General features: G+C 44.2%; 1 protein-coding gene across 1 annotated transcript in view; it reads left to right on the top strand.

Annotated features, from left to right (window-relative positions):
* The window catches only part of LOC147684910 (uromodulin-like), a 566,426-nt gene that overhangs the window by 84,626 nt on the left and 468,485 nt on the right, over positions 1–13,315 (top strand). The window contains exon 2 of the mRNA XM_086940797.1: positions 8,406–8,432. Coding sequence (XP_086796923.1) covers positions 8,406–8,432 — 27 coding nt within the window. The remainder of the gene's footprint in view (positions 1–8,405; positions 8,433–13,315) is intronic.

The raw sequence follows: 13,315 nt of genomic DNA, 5'->3' as shown, positions 1-13,315 counted from the left end.
CACATACAAATATTCCCAGTCAAGGCTACCAAAGACCTTTTCAATATCAAAAGGCATCACCGCTGCCTCCTCATTTATAGGTAATGCAGCAAGCAGTAGCGCTGTCAACTGTCCAATGTTATACACCATGTTCCTTGCCGGTATAAAGCCCATTTATTCAGTATGCATGAATTGATGCATATATGGCAATAGCGTGTGGCTAAAACCCTGTTTAGGATCTTAAAATCGATGTTCAACATCAACAAGGGCCAGAAGGATGCCAGCTCCTGGGGGCAGCCTGGCTTAAAGAAGCAGATTACCAATGTCTCATTCATAGTGGGTGGCAGGACATGGTCAACACATGCCCTCCGGTAAACCTCCACCAGGTGTGGTGCCAGTTGGGTAGCATAGGTGGCATAAAATCCCTCCAGGAGCCCATCTGATCCCAGCACCTTATGCCAGGCAATGGCCTTGTTTAAAGCCAGGACCTCCGTTAATAAAATTTCTGTGCCCAACGCTTTCGCAACCTCAGATAACAGGATCGGCAATGGCACAAGGTCTAAGAATGGGTGCGGGGGCGCAGGTGGGTAGCAGATGTATAAGGTGGAGTAATACGCTTGGAACAGCCTGTTAATAATAACTGGATCATAGACACAGGCACCAAACTCATCAGTCAGCTCAAATATATGTGACCCCCGCTTGGTAGGATTCACCAATCGAGCCAATAACCCACCCGCTTTGTTCCATTCTGCATGGGCTGTGACCGTGTATGTCCTGTTATCTAAGTAAATTGTGCACTCAGGGGTCAGTGTGTCTACGGCGTTCTAGCGACTGAGGGATAAGCGCTGTGCTCGTGTCTCATCATGTAGAGCCTGCTGAGCACCCTAGTGTGTAATATACAATGTCCCTTAACTCTCATTCCACCCAAGCAGACTCAGTGGACACCGTGTTTTCCACAAAGTAACTCGTACTTCCTCCCCTATGACATCATAAGATGCTTGGACTTCAGGTTTTCACACTTAAGCCACCATCTGGGGATATAAGGATCGGGTTAGGATCTGATAACATTCGAGACAAATACTCTGAGAGTATTATTTGCGTTTGGACTGCTGGGGTGCAAAGAAACATGTCAAGTTTCACATGTAAGTCTTCCTCTAAAATTTGAAACTGCGTCCCTGTTCTGACTCAAACAAAGACCCCTCTAGCAAAAGCTGAATAAGTGGTGCAAGTTCAGTGGCCCTGCCAGCCCCTTTGCAGTGATACTCTATCTGACGGCATTAAATCCATGTCCTGCAAGAGGGCAATGTGGACCTCTCACCCCCTCAGGTATGCCTGAACATTGTAGTGCTTGGATATACTTTTGCGCCCCCTGACATTCCAAGATATTACTTTATATCCACTTTGTATACCAGCCATCGCGTAATAATAAGCGTTAAATGCTCCACCTTAAAGGCCCCCACTGTAGTTAATGCAGAAAGCTCTTCAGATGACTCAAACAGCAACCCACCTCCTCCTCAGAACAATAAGGCAACAGTCCCCATATGCAAACAATGACAAACCAAACCAGATAAACCATGCGTGAATCACTCAGCAAAGCATTATGGGGTGGTGGTTGTCTCCGAGGCAAAGAAACCACACGTTATGGCACCCTAATTGGTCCCTGTGGGATAAGACAGATGTATAGAGCATCCCACCAGCCCTTTACTGTTACCAACAGTACATTGCCCATAGTCTGCAGCCTGTTATCACCCCAGTTCATCAGCTGTATGCATCCTGATCTGTGGTGACCGGGTACCAGAAGCAGGGTGTATGGTAGAGTCAGACCCCAGCTCTGATTCTGAGGCACTGGATGGCTCACCCCTTCATCCAGCCGGGTATCTAAGCCCACCACCCAGATGTTTGTCTTTGCCACCACTGTGCTCAGTTAGTCCCTCTGGACCGCTCCTTCAAGGAACAGCTGGGTGACAGAGGCCCAGTCTAGCACCGCCAACAAGGTTGTGCGGCCGTGGACGGTATTTCCCTGTCAATCGGCTGCACCTCTATTCAGTTCCAGACCTCTGGTGGATCCATGAAGAATCTTCCCATCTTCCCAGTTAGACTCTCCCCGGTACCATCGTCGGCATGCGAGGCGCTGCACTTTGCCATTAAACTGAATGCGTCGCACAATTTTAAGGGAGTGCTTATCTACAGGCCACCAGGACCTCGCTCAGAATTTCTTTCCACCTTTACCTCCTGGTTGGAACCCTTAGCCATTGAGGATTCCTTTATGGCATTAGGAGACTTAAATTTCCATCTGGACAGGACAGATGAGGCGGATACACTAACGTTACTAGGAGATTGTAACACACTGGGCTTAACCCAGTACATAAAAGCTCCAACACATGACGCAGGACACACCCTGGACGCTATCTTTTCTAACATCAGTGATCTGGAGGTATCTAAAATCTTGCCGCTTACATGGACAGATCACCATGCTATTTTCTGTCATCTACCGTTCAAACGATCCAAACCGGATAAACAGGCCCATCATCAAAATAAATTTAGAGTATGGAAGGACATCGATGACGAAACCTTTAAGATGTCCCTGTCCAACACTTGTCCGAATATCCAGTCTGACCCCACCGAAGCAGTGGAGCAGTATCTTAACTGGGTAGGCAAGGTGGTAGACATGCACGCTCCTTTAAAAACCATATCAAAAAACAGAAAGGTGCCTTCAGCACCGTGGTACTCAAAAACCCTTAGACAGCAAAAACAGATTTGTAGAAATAAGGAAAGAACCTGGCGTAAAACATACGATAACTTAAGTAAAGCTCAGTATAAAGATGAACTCATCATCTATAAAAAAAATGATTCAGGAGGTAAAAAAGGACTACTTCGAGCAGCAAATTAAGCAATCAAAAAATTCGAGTCGACAACTGTTTGAAGTAGTTAAGACTCTGGCAGGGAAGGTGGTAGATCTGAATCCTCCTCACACTCAGGAATTCTGCAATAACTTAGCAGATTACTTTTTTTCAAAAGTAAACGATATATATGCAGAATTCCCGGTTATTCCATCAAACACCAGCACTTATCCTAAATCATCAAAAAATAGCATGGACTGTTCGTTTTCCCGATTTAGGGATATGACGAATCAGGAAATAGGAGATATCATGAGACTGGTTAAAACAGGTTCATGCTTAGATCCTTGCCCCCCTAAAAATTTTATTTCAGTAACTGATGTGGTGAGCAAAGTCATAACCCCCATCTGTAACGCCATGTTCCAATCGGGGATCTTCCCAGATAAGTTAAAAAACACTCTGCTGAAACCCTTACTGAAAAAAACTGGTCTTGATAAAACAACTCTCAAAAACTACAGACCCATTGCTAGCCTACCCTACCTGGCTAAAATTGTGGAAAGAGCAATGAATGTTCAACTAGCCGAATATATTGAGCAAAACAATCTCCTGGATGAATCGCAGTTTGGATTCCGGAAACTTCATGGGACGGAGACTGCCCTCATTAAGGCCGCCGATGATATTAGAACCATTAGGGACCAAGGAGGGACAGCTATACTGGTCCTACTGGATCTCTCGGCGGCCTTCGACACGGTCAATCACACCGTTCTGATTGACCGTGTCGAGGAGATGGGCATTTGCTCAAAGGCCAAAGAGCTTCTGGCATCATTCCTGTCCAATAGAACACAGGCAGTGACATTGGGCGCATTTCAATCCCCTCAGCTCGCCCTCCCATGTGGCGTCCCGCAAGGCTCATCCCTAAGTCCGACACTCTTTAACATCTATGTGTCGGACTTAGCAAGGGTGATCAAGAACTACCGGATGAGCCTTACCTCCTACGCCGACGACACCCAACTGGTGATCGCTATCAAGAACAACGGTGAGGAGGTTGCCGCCAGATTCCAAGAAGGCATGCTTGCCATCAAGGAATGGATGTCTGAAAACTGCCTGCGCCTCAACTCGGAGAAAACCGAGGTAGTGATCTTTGGAAATTTATCACCACAGTGGTCCACTCTTTGGTGGCCGACACCCCTCGGAGCCCCTCCAGAACCAGTAAAAAAGGTCAGGAACTTAGGCATTATATTTGACGACAATCTCAATTTTTCCAACCATGCCAACCAGGTTGCGTCGTCTGCTTTCTACAAGCTTAAGATCATTAAAAAAAATCCTGCCCTATCTCCCTGAGAGTGCTAGGAAAACAGTGGTGAGCTCCTTAGTACTCTCTTCACTCGACTACTGTAACGGACTGTTTGTAAACGCCCAGGCAAGGGTGGTGGCCAAACTCCAGCTTATACAAAATGCGGCCGCAAGGCAAGGCATTCCTAAGTTTCAGTCCACCAAGCATGCGATAAGAAATTTCCACTGGCTAACAGTGAGAAATCGCATCAGATTCAAGACCCTGTGTCTCACCTACAAAGCTCTTAAGGGTCTCGGACCAGCTTTTCTCAAACGAAAACTTCATTACTATTCACCAAAAAGATCCTTACGCTCCGAACACAGTCACCTACTGGTAGTGCCACGCACCAGGACGGTGACATGGGGCGATAGAAGCTTTACCAACGCTGCAGCCAAAATCTGGAACATGCTCGCAAAGGAAATAAAACTGTCACCATCGTTATTTCAATTTAGAAAATTGGTAAAAACCTGGTTATTCGATCAATAATCCGCTCAGTAACAATACGTTTGAAGGCAGATACCACCTTATTCTGGGATTTTCAGCAAAATTATAGCGCCAAGACACCCATGGGTATACGCCGCGCTTTATAAATTTTTAAAATAAATAAATAAAATAAAAAATCAAGTGCCATTGCCTCTGGAGACCCTTAGTTTAGCTACAAAGAGCATGGCATACTTCATCTGCAATTGTCCTTGGAAGTCAAGAAGGAGGACCATTCTTTTTGAACTGCCAGCATAAAATCGGTGATCATCATCACTTTGTGATTCTCAATTGGTAGGCCCCCTTATACTGGGCCCTACAGAGGATATAGTCACTGTCATTCAAATGGAGAAAATGTATCATCACGGGATGTGCCAGTGCTGGCCCAGTAGTCTATGGGCCCATTCCACAACAAAGAAGGGGACAAGACCATTCAGAGCTATTTTGGTCTTGATCCATGCCTCTAGAAAATGAAATCATGTTTTGCCCCCCCATCTACTCCCGGAGGTCCACTACGCAGATATTGTTCCTGTGTGCTCTGCCCTCCATATCCCCTGCTATGTACTCTAGAGTACACAGCATCTCCATCACATCCTCAATTTGAGGCGAGAGGCCCCCCACTGTAGGCTGCATTCAGTGATGATGCGATCCGTTGTTGCTATGCGGTTTGCTAACTTACGCTGGTCGTCCCGGAGGATATTCAGGTCAGTCTCTGCAATGTCCACCCATATCCAACACCTGAATCAGGAGCTCTGCTGCTCCTACTGAACCTGGAGCCATAGAAGTGCATCCTACTTCCAGGCAATTCCATCCACCATGCTGCCCAGGGTAAGCACAGCAATGTGCACCTCAGGGCCCAACGCGCACCCCAGCCTTTGCCGTAGCACAGTTCACCACCGCCTCCTTTTGGCAATAAGAGCCCCTTGCCCTGGACTCACCTTCTCCAAGGGCCCGCGCATAGCTGTGCCAAGCCCCCCAGAATTATCTGCAGCATCAACACCTAAGGACCCCAGCTAAGGCAGCTTCAGATAACAGGTGCCAGGTTGGGGGGCAACTCCACAAGTCAAGTCAAGTCAAGTCAAAAGATTTGTATAGCGCGCTACATACCCAGAGGGTCTCAAGGCGCTTGAAGAAGGGTGGGGAGTTACTTGTCGAATATCCACGTTTTGAGTTGCTTTCTGAATGCTAGGTGGTTCTGAGTAAGGCGAAGGTGAGTGGGAAGTGAGTTCCAGGTTTTAGCTGCTAGGTAGGAGAAGGATGTACCTCCCATGGTGGTTTTGTTGATGCGAGGTACAGTGGCAAGGGCTTGGTTGGAGGATCGTAGCTGGCGGGAGGGGATGTAGAAGGATAGTCGTGTGTTGAGGGCCCCTTTCAAGCTCAGGTGAGCATCGCAGCAGGAGCTAGGCCAGTGAGAGCTGCCCCGGTTGACGCAGGCACCCCCATTTTGCCAGCCAAGAACAAGTGGCAGCGCCAAGGCCAAAGAAAATGCTCCTGGCTGCTTATATTTCCTGCATAATGGGGATCAATAGGTTTGAGGGCATTTGTAGAGGCCCCCTACTCATCTTGGGGGTTGGGGGGCAAATTTAGGTGTACGATGAGGCCAAATGGCAGCTCAGCCTCGGGAGCTCGCCAGCTCCGCAGCTCACTCCATTGGGTCCAAGCAACACCCCCCATTTTCCTGTGGCTTCATGTATCACACTTCTCTACCATCCTCGTCCTCCAGTTTGGCAAGGAACTCGTGGTAGCATGGATCATTTGCGAAATTTCATGAATCACGCAGGTTAATTTATTTTGACTGTGATCTGGTTCATCATTCCCTTTTATTTTCTCAGGTTTTGTGCATTATCTTTTTGGACTTTTGCTTTTCTTTATTTATATTTGTAGATCATCATTTCGTTCTTTGCTTATGGATCAAGTGGGAGCAATTTAATAAAATGCTTTGGATTAAAACTCTAGTAACAGCAACAAATAAACAATTCTGCACATATTCACATACCAACCAAGTGAAGATAGTTTAGACTGATACAATTGTTGTTTTTATAGATTGTAATATCTCTGCGTTCACCTAATGAGAGTTCTATTTTGGCATATTGTGATGATAAATTGTTGTGTTTCAATGAGTTTGTCTTCATTTAAAAATAAATAGATGCTGGACTCTTCGGAGATGTATCGAGGTTGCTATCGAAATATTGTATTCGAGGTGTTGCATGTCATCATTATAGTAGAAAACAGTTGTTGACATTTGTTTAGTAGAATAGGTAACAGGAAGATTTATACATACAGATTGATGTTTCTTTTTAAATGTCTTTCAAATGTAATATTTGAGGAATATAAAATGTATTTTAATGATAATAATGTACACTTAAATTGAACGGACCTAATTTCAGGAAAATTGGTTAGCTTTGTTCTGTGCTTTTGCAATAAATAAAACGTGTTATAATTGTTAGGAATTGTGTGAGGAGATATCCTAGCAATATCAGCACATTAATTACATGCACAGGTCTATAACTTGTTTTATTACCTTGAAAAAGACAATCAGAAAAAAGATTTTGGTCAATGAACACAAAGTTGTAAATGACTGGATAGTTCTACATGCGCTGTGGTATAGAGGTGGGGAGGGGTGCTGCGGCTCCCCAAAAATAACCATGCTGGAGGTCAGAAATTGAATGAGCAACAAAGAAGTTTTTTATATTTTGTATTTATCTTTTTTAAATTTGCAGTGCGTTCAAAGACAGAGGTCAAATGTCCCAATAGTCCAATTATTCTTTTTAAAGAGCAGATGGTGTTTATTTCCCTTTCTCTGATTGCAAAATTAGAGGATTTTGTTAAGTGAATGGGGTCACAATCTTGCTGGGTAGAGTGAATGCGAAAGGAAAGGCTGGAGGATGTCAATGTTTTCTTAACACAAAACAAAATGTAAACACCAGCAAAGCAGCACAATATATATGCACAGATATTCTTGTCACACATTACCACGTCCACAAATCAACTTTCATAGTACAGCAGTAAAATGTCTTGGCATCAGGTATTCACTTACTTGCCTCCAAATACATGCATTGGCTTCAGACAAAAATGTTTTGTGATCTGACTTTTAGAATTGTTCTCTGTAATGGCCACCCAGTTTCTCTAAAATATGTCCACTTCACATTACATCCACTGTGTGTCAACCTAACAGTGTAGCTTTGCTGAAAAATATTAAAGATTTGGCAAAGCAAGTCCTATAATACTGGCCTGAGAAAATTCTCTCTCAGGGGTGGACTTTGTCTTATGTATGTTGGGTAAACCCTGAAAATCTTGTATAAACCCTGCTGCAGAGCTATTTATAGTATTTCAATATATTTAAATTAGATTATCATGTTTTAAATTTTAACAAAAGCCACATTCATTTTGGAAGTCCGTTTCACCTATCCCATCCTGTGAGGTTATCTCTTTCGATTACATTTCAGGGAATATTTTCAAACGTTTGAGGGGGGGGGGGTGTTTTTGTAATTTTGTTTTGCACCTGCGAGCCTTTTTAATATATAGAAAATAGATGGTACATTTGTTTTCACTGTGCGAAGCAAGCCCCAGGTAAACTTTAGTAAATATGCGCGTCCTTGTGATAAATCTGGTCCACTAAAGTAATGCAAAGTCAGACCATTAGTTTCATTTTTTCAAAGATTATAAAATATAACTTCCTATGTTGTTTCTGTGAATGGTAAATACAATGCTTCACATTTTGAAAATATCAAAAGCTGTATGTATGTGCTAAATATGGCCTTCATTTGCTCTTGCAGTTCCCCCTGAAACTCCAGCACCATGGGGTAAGTCTAATTGATATTGATTTTGTCACATCAAGTTTAAACTTGCCCACATCTCATATCTGTTAAATTTTTTTCTGATGTAGGTGATCGTAAGCAGAAGAAACAATAATCTGTTTAGTGAAATTATCATAATGTCTGGTTGTCTTAGACAGTCTTTTTTTTAATTTCACACAGACTCTGAGTTAGGAAACTTGTTTACTTGTTGACTTATGTTTAGTTTAGACCTAGGAGTAATTGTTATTACTCTGGAGTAATCCGCATAATTTAATTAATTCCACGTTACTCTTTGAAATGTAATTTCCAATAACATTAAGAGCAACTGAGGGAAAAAATAAGCAGAGAAAAAACAAATTTAGCGTCTGTGGTTGATCATGCTGCTGTTATGTTATGTTATGTTATTTTTACTTCTACCGCGCACAGCTGCCCCAGCAAAGGGGCGTCCTGGCGCTTTGACAAGGCAAGCACAACACAACACTAAAGAAACTCAGAAGAATAGACCACAGCAAAAGAGCTAAACAAATAAAAAGGTCTTGATGTTCATGTTGTTTTTCATTAAGCATTATTTTCTTAGTGCAAAACGCATCCTCTTGCCCAATTTGGACACAAGGTTGCATCTTGGTTTAAGGAATTAGAGTTAAATGCCTGGAGTGGGGGGAAAAATCCCACAGTAATTTGTGTTTTGCTGTACTCAGTGCTATTTATTAGCACAATATGCATTTTGCGTCTATTTTGTATGTGGTAAGAAAGTAGCGCTAAATGGCGAATTACTCCTCTGGCATAGTTATGTAGAATCTGGTGTAATTTTGTGGTAATGCCATGTAATTACGCTGGAGGAAATTACGAGGTACGCCCACTACTAGTTTAATTCTGTAGTGTACAATGTACCCATTAGGTGCTCATTTACCAACCTTATAGACCAGCTTATGGGAAAATATATTTCCTCAGTCTAGTATTACGGTGTTTAAGCACTACATGCTGAAGCAATTTTTATATATGAGTGGCACAATTAATTAAATCTACACTGATGTTTCCATTGTTAAATATATTTGCAAGCATGTGCTGCACCACGATTCACCTTAATGGGTTTCCAAAATCTGTTATGGCACACTGATTCTGTCTTTACATTCGTCTTTCCAAATCTGCAAGACTTAGACCATACAGGTGATTTTTTGCATGGGAGGTTAGCACAAGCAATTGCTGTCTCTTAGGAGGACTTTTCATAACAATTCAATCACAGTTTGTTAGAAGTGGGGGGTCTCTTATTTGCAGAGGTATGCACCTTTGTCCAAGTCAGGACCCTTGCTTATAGTCAGGGTAAGGGAGTTACACACTAAAGATAACCCCATCCCACCCCCTTGGTAGCTTGGCATGAGCAGAGAGACTTATCCCAAAGGCAATCTGTAAAGATTTGTACACAAGCACACAGTAACACAGTGAAAACACCACAAATGAACACCACACCAGTTTAGAAAAATACAGTATCTATATCTAAAACCAAAAAAGACCAAAACAACTAAAATCCATTATACATGTATCAAGATATGACTTTTAGAACTGTTATTTCAAAATTAGAGCTTGTAGAAACAAAACAGCACCACCTGGCGCTATTACGACGTCGTGACAGGCATACATCCAAAGTACTGTGCTGAATGTGAGGCCCGCAATGTCTGGCATGGAGTCACGAGGACCACCAATCAACAGTACTTTGGAAATTAAGTCCATGGACGACGCATGGCGTAGTGGAGGTAAGGCTTCAGTGCTGAGATGAAGCCGGTTCCCTTTTGGCCACGGGGTAGGTGAGGCGTCGAGTTGGTGAGGAGGTGAGGCGTGGAATCCAGGACTGTTAAGTTAGGTGGCGTTGGTAGTGAGGTGTCGGTTCCGGTAAGGTGATGCAATGTTGAAGAATTTGTGAAGTTACCCTAATCGGCTATAAGCTCTGCGATAACGGGGTGCAAGCGCTGGGGGTGAAGGCGTTGGTGTGAGTGCTGGAATTGGGAAGGTCGATAACTGCAGGAGTCTGCAGGCATTGATGGGTGTCTGAGCAGCGCTGCTGGTTAGGTGGGATGGTGCGTCATGATCGGTGCCCCCGGCCTTTGTGCAGGTTGCGACATCACTGACAGCGTTGTTTTTCCTGCTTCGCAGCACCAACCACACAATTACCAGGACCCAGGAACAGGAATTAGCACCCTTTTGACTACAGGAGTCCACAGAGGAGTCCAGGTGCTGGTCAGTGGGTTGCAGGTGAAGCATTTGTGTCCCTGAGTCTTCAACACAGGAGGCTAGCACAACATGACTTCTTCTTCAAGCAGCTTAACAGCAAAATTCCATCCTTTGTCCACTCCTTGGCAGAAGCAGCAACTGCAGGCCAACCCAGCAAAGGGGCAGTACTCCTCCTTCCAGCTCTTCTCCTTGGCAGAGGTTCCTCTTGAGACCAAAAGTGATCTAATTCCCTGGGGCTTAAGGTTCAATACTTATACCCAAGTTTCTCTTTGTTCAGTTTCTGGCAAGGGTCTGTGAGCATAGTTCAAACCGGTACTGTCCTCTCTGGTGCAGCAGGACCACAGGAGGGGAGACAGCATTGGGCAAAGGAGTATCAACCTTTTCAGGTGTAAGTGAAACTCCTCCCACCACTCTAAATGCATCCAAGGTCTATTCAGCCCAGCTATGAGTCACCCAGGAAAGGCAGATCATACCTCAACCCTCCTCGTGGCTGTCTACAGTGAATGCAGATCCCCAGTTCCTGTCACTCCAAGGCCAGACAGTCAATACTTAAAACAGCAGCGGCATTCAGAAGGGATCAAAAAGAAAATATCTGTTTTCTAGAAGTACAATACACAATTTGAAAACCTTCTCCCTAAAAAGATGTTTTATTAAATTCTGGGTTCAGAGAGCCTAAAGTCCATTTCTCAATCTTGTCCCAATAGAAAGTTATATTTGTAAGATGTTACAAAGCAATTCCCATGTTAGCCTATGGGACAGATAGCCTTTCAATATTATAAAAGGAATTTGGCAGTATTTCACTATCAGAACATGTAAAACACTCCAGAACATGTCCAACCTTTTACATACAGCCCATGGGGTGCCTTGGGCCTACATGTCTTGCATGTAAGAAAAAGGAAGGTTGGGGGCATAGCAAGTGGGTGCACTTGCCAGGGCAACACAGCAGTTACAAACTGCATGCACAGACACTGCAGTGGCAGGTCTGAGACACATTCACAGGGCTACTCATGTGGGTGGAACAACCAGTGCTGCAAGCCCAAAAGTAGCATTTCATGTATAGGCCTTGGGCACACACAGTGCACTGTACTAGGGACTTACTAGTAAATCAAATATGCCAATCATGGTTAACAAATCAGAATAACAATCTCCCTGGGGAGCACATTCAACTGACACTGATCAGCAGTGGCAAAGTGCCCAAAGCTTCTAATCCAGCAAAACCGAAATCCAGTATACCATCCAGTATACCATCAAAAATACAGGAGGTAGAGGCAAAATGTCTGGGGAAACCACGCCAAGGATGCCAAGTCTAACACAGTTCATAAATACAGTGAATGATGTTACAGTTTGCCAAAAGGTGTGGTTCTTTAGTACCAATCAGTTTAAAGTTTGTATGTATTAATTCTCCAAAAATAGCCATGCCAAAGACAGCCAATATGTGTTTCGAGGAGAATCCTCCTTGTCAAGGCTTGTTCACTGGGGAACCGAGCCAAATCTTTAACTGTTTAATCTCCCTCTACCACTTTTGGGGGGAGAATACTATTCCCATTAGGAGTTGGCCAGGTTCAACCAGGTAGTTTGAGAAGCTAGCCTGGCATATGCTGTCCACTATTCGAGTGGGCACCTTGCACCAGTCCAACCGACCCCTTATTGATGGTAGGTTAAAGACAAACGTATAGAAAGCTATCCTAGTGGTAGTCTGGAGAGCAGCTTGAAGGATAAGTCTTGAAGGAATGTAAAGCAGCTTTTTTTTTCCAGTCTATAATCTCGTGAATGAACAAATGAAAGGAGAACCAAAACAGGTATATATATAAAATATATGTATTAATTCTAAACACATCCCTTTAGTCTCTTTATGAGGCTAGAGGCAAAAGGATATTCAGTAAACCTATTTAGCACACAGTAAATTAGCACAGTGTACGTTTTGCCCTAGGGGCCTCACAAACCATATACTAAGAAAGTGGTATAAGAACCACAACTGGCATAGATACAAAGCCTAGAGCCTGTAGAACCGCTGGGGCCACCAGGAACCACCCAAAGTAGTGATACAGGGGGCCCGCGGGGGACGCATGCAGTGTCTAAACGCAGACGCGAATCACCATTTACTTCTATGAGGAAAGTCTCTGTTGGAAAATTACAAAGGAACGACACTTAGAAGAGGACTTGGAGCAAACCCCTTTAGAACTAGGCAGTTCCAGAGTCAATGCCCATGGGAGCACCGGAGTACTCGAGTTATCTCACCCAGGGAAGCCGGGTGCATAGGTGTCTCTTCGTGTCGGGTTTCGTTGTCGTTTTCAATGGAAAGCTTCTGAAAAGTTCTGCAGGCGACCAAGTGGACAGTGTTCTGATGGATCCAAGCCTGGAGCAAAGTCGTGAAGAACCTGAAAGCAGAGGGACAGAGTCTGGGTTACTAGCCAGTGACCAGGAAGGCGAGGAGAAGATGCCAACCAATGTCGGGTGCTTGCAGGTGAAGAAGCCACGAGGACCAGGAGGCGTTGCCGATGACCAGCTGGATTCGAGCTGTCTCACAAAGGATGTTGAGTGCTGCGAAGTTGGATTCCAGATGAGACCCAACAAGCCTTGGTAATAGCAACCTACGCAGAAAGCAGAGATTGGCTTTGGTGCAGACCAGCAAGGGCTGGGGGACTCACCCTTTGGAAGGGAGT

Source organism: Lissotriton vulgaris, chromosome 10 (genome assembly GCF_964263255.1).
Source record: "Lissotriton vulgaris chromosome 10, aLisVul1.2, whole genome shotgun sequence".
In the NCBI taxonomy this organism is placed as follows: domain Eukaryota; kingdom Metazoa; phylum Chordata; class Amphibia; order Caudata; family Salamandridae; genus Lissotriton; species Lissotriton vulgaris.
This window is presented reverse-complemented; position numbering and strand designations above follow the sequence as displayed.